This window comes from Nanorana parkeri, unplaced genomic scaffold, assembly GCF_000935625.1.
Source record: "Nanorana parkeri isolate BGI_ZX_2015 unplaced genomic scaffold, ASM93562v1 scaffold805, whole genome shotgun sequence".
NCBI lineage: Eukaryota > Metazoa > Chordata > Amphibia > Anura > Dicroglossidae > Nanorana > Nanorana parkeri.
In genome coordinates this window covers 777399-787200 of record NW_017307073.1, presented here as the reverse complement: position 1 = coordinate 787200, position 9802 = coordinate 777399, and the positions used below count along the sequence as shown (strand labels likewise).

Genomic DNA, 9802 nt, shown 5'->3' with positions numbered 1-9802 from the left:
TATAAGTGCTCGTTTTTGTCTAGGTGCTAAAATAAGCCCTCATTCACTCGGGTAACGGCCGGCCCGTACAGATCCGTGGGGTGTGCAGGGCCGTATCAGGCAGCTCCCTGGAAGGACAGGTGCTGCGTGTGATTAGTACGCAGCCCCTGTCCTTCTCTATGGAAGTACGCAGCCGTATGCTGCACTACGCTCAGCCGACCTGCACGTCTGTACGGGTGTCCCTGCTCGGATGTAGACAGGATCCATTCCGTCAGCGTACGAATACGGACACCCGCACCAACGTGCGTACTCCCATAGAGAAGGACAGGGGCTGCGTACTAAACGCACGCAGCACCTGTCCTTTCGGGAGCTGCCCGCAGCACGGATCTGTACGGGCCGGCCGTTGTGAATGAGGGCAGTCATAATCACCTGAAGCTTAGTCAGTGTGCTCCCTCCTGTCTGTCTCCTCCTCCTCCACTGCAGCATTGTAATCTTCCTCATGTCTATACACTGTGTATAGACGATGATTTACAGGACCGTAGACCACTGCAGAGTAGGGGGAGAAACGCTGGAAGGACTGATCTACGAGCAAGGCAGAGCATTGGGAGAGTATAACTTTTTTTTTTATAACCTAGACAAAAACGAGCAGTTATCCTTGCAGTGTGTGGGCAGCCCCACTGCAAGGGTTAATACAAATCTTCCCTGGAGTACTTCTTTAAATTTATGGCTGTATAGTGGCTGAAGCTCCCAGGAAGGACTCTCTGGCTCTGTAAACAGCAGCTGTAATATAATATATAAAATGCAGCAGTCTGAGTGAGACTCCTCCTGGTACAGTAAAAAAAAAACAAACTAAGACTTCAGGGCAGGCAGACATGGCACCCCCAAGAGCCGCTAAAAACATTTTTTTTTTTTTTTGGTTAATTTTGAGTGGCTTAACCCTCAAACATTAGAAATACAAATAATACAGACAGGTAAAAAAACAAAATCTATTTACATAATTGCATTCTGTTCATGAAATTGACCCATTCGAAGCACAGGCATTCACATACTTTTTGGCGGTAAAAAAAAAAGTTCATAAAAATACAAGTGGTAATAAAAACTGTATAGTGTCCTCTTCATCTTCTCATGTACCCTGAAACAACATGATCACCGGAATCACAATTGTCATGATCTGAAAAGTCTTCTTCATAATCATCACTGCCATACTCGATTGCGGTTGGTTCCATATCTACTAATATGCTGGATGCACATACACTAATGTCCCCATTGATTGAGAGGTCAGCTAGACCCGAGTCCATGTCTGGTTCTCCCTCTGGATCCTCTTTCAAAGATCCTCCATTTTTAAGGCCTTTCCTTGCATCTATTGGGTCTCCTCTGCATATGGAGTTTAAATTGATGTTGAAGGACCTGCTGTTGTCGAACGGGAGGTCTGAAGACAATTCTAAGTCGTTGGCTGGTATTGGCAAGAAGCTGTCAGCCGAATCTTTGATGATGCCCAAGCCTATTGGAAGCTCTATGGAGATTTTCTCTTCGCCCGAGGATCCAGTCATCTGACCGCTGGACTCTAAAGATGAAAGCACTGGACCACTGCTGTCCCCTCCACTGGTGTCACTATCCAACAGTTTTTTTCGGCTGGTGTAGTTCCCTTCTTTGTACTCGTCTTCATTTTCTTGGCTTTCCTCTACCTCCAGCTTTTGGCTTACAATCTCCTCTGGAACAATGCATGATGGAGGAATACATTCATTGTTTTCACTGTATCTACTCTCTGATCGGGGCAAGGATTTCTTAAAGGGGGAAAAAAAGGGCACTGTTAAACATAATACACATTTATGATGACAAAGCAGAATCCCAGCTAAACGCAAGGCTGAAATACAGTGGTACCTCGGTTCACGAACTTAATTCGTTCCACGATTCTGGTCACGAACCGAATCAAACTGTGATCAGCCCGCGATCTCGACTAGAGGAAAATGTATGTATAAAGTCACTCGCACTCCAATGGAATTTCAAGTCAAAAACGATTGATTGACTCGATTGCCATCACATCATATTCACTATACGATGTGATAGTAATTGAGTCAATCAATCGTTTTTGACATGAAATTCCATTGGAGTGCGAGTGACTTTACACGTACACTTATCTTGGATTACAGAGGCATCTGCAGTCACTTTGGCACCCACCCAAATCTAAGGGTATTATTTCGGTCAGGAGTGCGATGGGTACACTGGATTTTTGACTCGACTAGCAGGAAGCCAAGAACATGTGTCGGAGCAGGGAAGATGGCTGCGGTTGTGTTAGTCACCTGATGCGGATTTCGTGAACGGAAACAACATTTTGCCGAACTTCCTGGTCGCGAACAGAAGCGTTTGTGAACCGAGTTACCACTGTATCTGTATTACTGTTCAGCCAGTCTTGTGCTCCACACAACAGCCTGCAGCCCCTCACTGTGGACCAAGATTAAGCATCACCAGTCCACAGAAAGGATGTCCTGGAGCTGGAGAAGGTCCAAAGAAGAGCAACCAAGCTAATTAAAGGGGCTGGAGGACCTAAGCTATGAGACAAGGTTGCTAAATTTAAACGTGTTCATGCTGGAAGTGAGGAGATTAAGAGGGGGCATGATTTTGTTGTACAAAATGTTTAGGGCTAATGGCAACATCAGCACTAAACTCTTTACTATAAACTCCCTAACAAGGACTAGAGGCCCCCACCTAAAACAGGTGGAGAAAAGATTCATCCACAAACGGCGTAGGGGCTTCTTTTCAGTTAGAGTGGTTACATTTTGGAACTCTGCCAAAAGCAGTGGTATCAGCAAAGAATATTGATTTGTTCAAAAATCAATTACATACCATCCTAAGAGACCGTAACATACAGGGGTACAGGTACTCTTAGTAGTATTGAGGTCTGGGCATTTTTTACCTTAATACATTCTCTGCATTAGGGGAAAAACAGCCTAGTACCTTTTTTCTCCCCCTGTCCCCCCACCCTTCCAGTGAGCTACGCTCATCCCCGCCGCCGGTCCCGCAGAGCTCCTCCGTTCCCCCAAACTTCCTGGTTGCGTTGGGAGAATACTGATGGCAAAGGAGCCATTGGCACCTTCTGCCATCAATCAAACTGTTGGGCGGAGAGGAGGAGCGTGGTCTGCTACAGGGCCGTGTGTGTCTATGGACGCACACAGCCACTGCAGGCAGAATCGCGTACGGGTGCCTCCATTAGCCGATGGAGGCAACCGTGTAGGGGGCAGGGGGAAGATTGCTGGGAACAGGGAATTAAAAACTTTTAAAAAGAGAAATGGCAACAGCCTCATGCAAAGGTGGGTCTCCTTGTAGGAAATATATAAAAAAAAAAAAAAAAAAAAAAAAAAAAGGGTTTAATTTTATTTTAAAAAACAAAAAACAAATAAAAAAGAGGCTTTAATTTTACTTTAAAATACTAGAACACATACTAGAACACATACTAGAACACATACTAGAACACATACTAGAACACATACTAGAACACATACTAGAACACATACTAGAACACATACACACACGAATTTGATGGACCTGTGTCTTTTTTAAACCTCAAATGCTATGTAACCTTATATGCTCCTTCAAGTAGGACACAGACCACATTGTACAGTACAACAGAGCCTAACTCCCCCCCTTCCCCCTATTGTTGGTATTCCCTCTTTTGTTCAGCAGGGGATTATTTAAGGTCAGCTAGCTTTAGTCACCAACATTTGAATAGCTTTTGAGGGCTTAGTATTTGTTTAAAGCAGACTTATACTCACCTCCCTTCCAGTATTGCAATGTCTATGAGCTCTCTTGCTGGTGCTGATAACTTCACTCCGTCTTCTTCTGGATTCGGCTTCTTTGCCTCACTGCTTTCAGTAGTTTGATCATCTTTGTCCACCTACAATCCTCATCAAACACCTACACCCTAGGTTGTGAGTATGTTGGGCCTTACCTCTCTCTGGTTAGTTACTGCTGATAATAGCTGCAACCTGTTTGCCAACAGATGTCCGGCTTCTACAGGTGACCTGGCTTCTTACACCCCTACTTGTTCCAGCAATTTCATGGGAAATGGACACTGGTGTTTTTGATCCTGGGACCCCTATTTCTATAGACTCTACCTCTTCAAAAGCTTCACTGCACGAGTTCAATACCCATGTACAGTAGTTTCTTCTAGGCTTAACATGTTTCCCCATCAGGAAACTAATCCAAATTGACTTTTTCTCCTAATATACCCACAAGACTTCCCCCGATTTATTTATTGCTTGGCAATTACTTTTGATATATTTCTTCTTATGTAGATTTTCTCCCAAGCTGTTCTGTCTTCACTTACAGTACATTGGAAAGTCTACCTTCGAATCAATCATCTGACTAGTTCCTTCTCGTTATACTCCTTTAATCTCACCTTTCGTGGAAATACATTTAAAATGATTGCTTTGATCATACATTTTTGTGGCTCTGCAGTTCGTTTTGAATTGCTCTTTTGTAGTTAACCTTCCCTGCTCTTTTCCTCCCTGAGGAATTTACACAGGGTACTTCTATACTTTAATAGCAGTCTTTATTGCAGCTTTGGTTCTGGTTCCTGTACACCACACTTCCGGCACACCATAACATTTCTAGTTCAAAATGCAATTATGCTATTGGCCCAATATTGTTTCTCTATGGAAACTGAATTATTTTGTATGTCATTGTAGCCTATACATACACTGAGCTGTACCAGCAAAATGTCTGTCAACTTTGCTTTATCTGATTTCACAATTCTTGGCATCCTCCTTGTATCCCAACGCTGTGTGTGTAACACATCCTGACCCACCTGCTCAGATGGACTCTTTTTTTTGCCCCTTTTCAGTTTTGCCTAATCCCCTTTTTACTGGGGGCGGAGGGAGGTTGATCTCTCCATCATCTCCCCTATTAGAGTTCTAGGGTAAGTCTACCTCCCAAGCTTCTCAGCCCCTTATGGATTCCCTACTGACACCTGTTTAGTTGTCCAGTCTCCCTGAAGTGCTAATGCTTCAGCCTCTTCTCCTTACAGCTCAACTTTCTTGCTATTGCTCCATCTAACCTTTAGTGGGCTATTTTGTGGTCCTTGATTGTATTGTTTATGGGCCATACCACTTTTAATACAGATTTCCCCTTACAGGGTGTTCTGTCCTGCTCTGCAGCTCCTTGTGCTTCTCTTTCTCTCTGTGAAATCTTTTTCTTGAAGTCCATTAAGTTACACAGGTCCCTCCCCTATGAGTTTTTGGCCTTATGTACTGCTTGCTCACAAAACTGGGGCATGATGATTTGAGGGGAAGTTATAGAGTGGGTTGGCGTAACACATTTTGTTTGCCAGTGTCCACACTTCTACCAGTAGAATTACAGAAGAGCCCTGGGGTCATGCTAAAAAAAAAAAAAATATGAAACATTTCTGTTTAAAAGTCAGAATTCTGAGTTTCAAACTCAGAATTTTAAAAACATAATTCTGATATTAAAAGTCAGAATTCTTACTTTTAATCTCACAAATCTGACTTTCAATCTCAGAATTGTATTTAAAATTTTGACTTTTTAAATGCAGAATTCTGACTTTCAAAATGCAGAATTATATTTCATATTGTTTTTTAGCATAGCAGCAGGGCTCTTCCGTAGTAGAATAACCCAAATGTCCGATTTTCTATTATTCCTGTGTCCCTCAATAGACTTTAAGAAAAAGATTTTACGGGGACTTAAAAATGTCTTATTTTGTTATAGCATTAGTTGAATGTATTTGACATTAAAAAAAACAGAATCAGAGTACCCCTTTAGAGGTTTTACTCAGTTATTTGTACTACTCAAACAAGTCCTGAAGTAACAAGGTAGCCATCCCACATGCTGATCCAAGGCCAGAGACTTAAAAGTGAACTAATTGGACTAAGCTGCAGCTGAAAGGCTCTTTTCTTCTGGGAACCATGAGGCTCACATGGCAAAAACTTTTATGCAAGGCTGAACTTCAGATAACCACATACCTCATCTCCCCCACCTACATACAATATTCCTTAATGAGTGGATGGAGAATGATACATTAAAGTTTTCTCCGAGGGTTCTGATAAGCTTCTGCTGCTGTTCCCTCCCCTAGAATAGACACTAAAAATAAATATTGGTGCTGTATTATCCGGGAGGTCAAAGTTAAGGAGCTATGCAGGAGAAAAACAAAAAAATGTGGCAAGTTCTGTGCGAAGGTTTATGGTATTTTTGTAAGGGCGAACAGTTCAGGATTAGTAATTAGCTAAACCTCCAAAGTGACCATCATTAAAGTGACATTAAGGGCAGAAGTCCCCTCCACAGTGCTAATGTAAGGACTTACCTTAAATGATATTTCTTAATCCGATCTTCCTTACTGTAGTTTTCAGCTGTCCCTCCAGCGCTGGTGCGGGTCTCCGATCCAGCGCTGACTCCTCCGTCCTCCTCTTCTATGATGTCCCACGGAGTCTGTGCGCGTGCACGCTGCTCCATAGACTTACCTGGTGTCTCTGCTCCTCTCGCGGCCGAACATCTGAACTGCGCATGCGCCCGCCCCAAGATCCTTTGCAGAGGACCGAGACATTTTCAGATGTTCGGAGGGGAGCGTGCGGCGAAGACACAGGTATTAACCCTTTGAAAAAGTTTCTTTTTTAAAATCTGTTTGCATATATCTACTGCTTGCTAGCCGTAGCTGTATGCAAAAAAAAGAGGGTTTAATAACGCTTTAAGATAAATCTGTGCAGTAAAGATCTCCAAACAATAGATGACATAAATACCAGATAGTAAGCTCGTTGATTTGCTAGGCCACACTGTGCCTTGCAGCAGCGTAGGGACCAGCAGGAAAAACTACAGCGAACAACAGCAGGACCAGGAAATAGAGAATCCCAAAATGTTAGATTCTGAAGGATCTCCAGCTGGTGGTATTTCCCTACTGCAGAGATTGGCAGGGGCAAGCTCAATGTTATTGTTGCTCGATACCTTTACTGCATAGCTGCTTTAAGTTGTTCTAATTGTGCAGCCTTGTATCTCAATGATAGTGGTAGTTATGTGTCCTGTTATTTACTGTAATAGTTTTCTCCAAGTCCCTGCAGAAATGCCAAGGGTCAGGCCACAATGACCTGACCTGTCTTCTGCCTGGGCTCAGGGCTAATAATTGGCACTCAGTCTGAGCTGTTGAAAAAGAGAGTCTATGGTGGGCTCTGCAGGATCACTCTCAGGTGGGCTGTTTGGTATATCAGGTGGGCTCTGCAAGTGGCATAACTTGCAATCACGGGGCCCCATACCAAATTTTGCTATGGGGCCCTGTGATTTCTAGTTACGCCCCTGAGCGCTGCCCTAGCAAAGATCCTATCATGTAAGCTTTAACACCTTCAGGACGAGAAGTCATTAGGACAGCAAGTGATTTAGAGCAATAGACTCCACTTGCATTTGAAATGTAACTTTTGAGTTGACCATCCATTCAAAGTAGAACCTAACTTTTGTAAATGTATCTTTCAATCCCTTAAGGACCCTTTCGCTGCCAAGGCCTTTTTCCCCCTTTTTTTTGCACCCATGTTATAATCCATATTTTAGGCCTGAAAATTACTTCAAACCCCCAATCATTACATATTTTCTGAAAGCCAAGACCCTAAAGAATAAAAGGGCGGCAGTTGCAAATTTGTATGTTGCCCGATAATAGCGCAACTCTTTATCAAACCCAAAAATGTTGTGAAAAATGCACTTAAGTTAAATTTAGTGCCCCAAAGCACATAATACCCATTTTTTGCAAAATATAAAAGATGAGGTTACACGCCCAGGTTAAAAATTGTGTGCGTCTGTGAAACAGCGACAAAATTCAGTAGCCCGAAAAGTCCAGAGACAACACTTTAAGAGCCCCCGCACTTCATCAATTTAGAGATGCGCGTAAATATTGGCCCTAGAATTATTGCTCTCACTCTGGCATGCGCGGCGATACCGAGCATGTGCAGCGCAATCGTCGTTTCCGTACGTAGGCACACCTGTCGCGTGTTTACGCGAATATGCGCGTGGGGGACATTAAAATAATTTCTTTAATTATTTTTACATTTTAATTTAATAATTTGAAAAGCTTTTTGTTTACTTTACTTGCTAATCACATAGGGGCCTTACAGGCCCTCATGTGATAGCATATTGGTGGTGACAGGTCCTCTTTAAGGTGATACTGGTGGTCCAAAAGACCCAGTGTCACCTTTCCACATTAAAAGGAGCTATTAAAATGCAGATCGCACTTCAATAGCTCTTTGCTCGGCTTTAGGAGCCCAGCATTGACAGCTCAGGGACCAAAAGTGATGCAATAAGTGTCGCTCCCGGTTCCATAGAGTGGGGGGGAGATCGGGAACGGACGTTTGCCAATCTCCTCCCGGCTTCCCGCCGGACAAACAAAATGCCGGTCCTGGGTCCGCAGGAGGGGCAGCGCAGCCCATGAAACACGGCGGGGGTGTCGGGTGGGCACTTTACCGGTCCATAGAAACGAGATCCCAGGTCCGCAAAAGGTGCAGCGGAGCCCGTGAAACACGGCGGGGGTATCGTGTGGGCAGTTTACTGAGCCGCCAGAAGCTCTTCTACTGTAAAGCAGACAGTCGGCTTTACAAGAGTCTGTTTTAACGGGCCCGCTGCCAATGGCGTACTATGTACGTCACTGGTCGCGAAGGGGCTTAAAGGACTCCCTGTTCAACCCTCATTGTAAACATACCCGTCTAGAATCCTAGCAGAGCCATGCTGTGCAACTAATGGGGAACAGCGCAGCAGCTGATGGAAATTCTATAGGCCGGTCCTGAATCCCATTTATTCCTACGAAAAGACCATTTATCATGTAGACCATCTATCGAGAGACATCTACTTCACAAAATTAAAGTTATCCTTTAAATGGTTGGCCAACTCAAAGTTATGTTTCAACTGTATGAGAAGTTTTCTTGGATTAATCACTCGCTTTTCTCTGAAAAAGGTCAACTCTGAGCTTATTTTTTTTTTAAATATACACAAAGTGACACCCCCAAGCTCTGGCTGCAATACTCTCCTCCAGTCCAAAGCTTGTCCTCTACAGTACAGCTAAAAAAATCCTCAGTCTTCTGGAGTGCATGAACTTAACCGCAACTTAGGAATGACCGAGTACAGGGCGTCATAGCCCTACTTCTACCCCTCCACGGGCAACCTATAAAAACAGTGCATTGATGCCGATGTCAGGTCCGTGCTGTTCTCTGAATTAGGACCATCTATGGCTAGGAGAAGACCAAGGAGGAAGAGGACCCAGCACATGAAGTGACTGGCCAGAAGACAAGGGGAAGGAAGCCTTTGCACAGGGAGAGCATGGAGCCTGAAGTTGGGCTTTTAGTCCTTCCATGACGATGATGCTTAGTCCAAGCATATAGAAAAAACTTTTGCAAGAACGACACTCAAGTCAAAGCTGCATAATGGAAAAAAATAAAAAACCACAGCTCTCTACAACAGATAGTGGACAGACACATGACAGATACTCACCAGCACTTTTGGGAAGAATTTCATCCGCATGCCTATGTATCCAGCTCTGTCTAGTGCAAATAAACTCAACAATAGTCCAAGAAACAGGAGGGAGCCACACACCACAGGGGCAATAACTATAAAAAACAAACAAAAAAACACATTAGGTCATCTATAAAGGCAGATGGTTAAATAAAAGCTTCATGGTATTTTCAGGGATTACTCAGTATGAGACATTACTTTTTCTTGTTCCATATATTCAAGTTTTCCTAAAGTGAATATCAGACAGACACAACCAGCCCCCCTCATCTATTTTAAAATAAAACCATCATTTAACACCCCCACCCCCAATCTTGGTTAAAGGTTTTACGCTTCATGA

General features: G+C 43.5%; 1 protein-coding gene across 1 annotated transcript; it reads right to left on the bottom strand.

The window, feature by feature from the left end:
- Positions 1 to 1055: 1055 nt before the first annotated feature.
- Positions 1056 to 9556, bottom strand: LOC108794040. Its single transcript, XM_018565006.1, has 2 exons — positions 9445 to 9556; positions 1056 to 1763 (listed from the first exon to the last, which is right to left on the bottom strand). The coding sequence occupies exons 1-2, from the start codon at positions 9472 to 9474 to the stop codon at positions 1095 to 1097; spliced, it is 699 nt and encodes a 232-aa protein (XP_018420508.1). The 5' UTR covers positions 9475 to 9556; the 3' UTR covers positions 1056 to 1094.
- Positions 9557 to 9802: the final 246 nt, after the last annotated feature.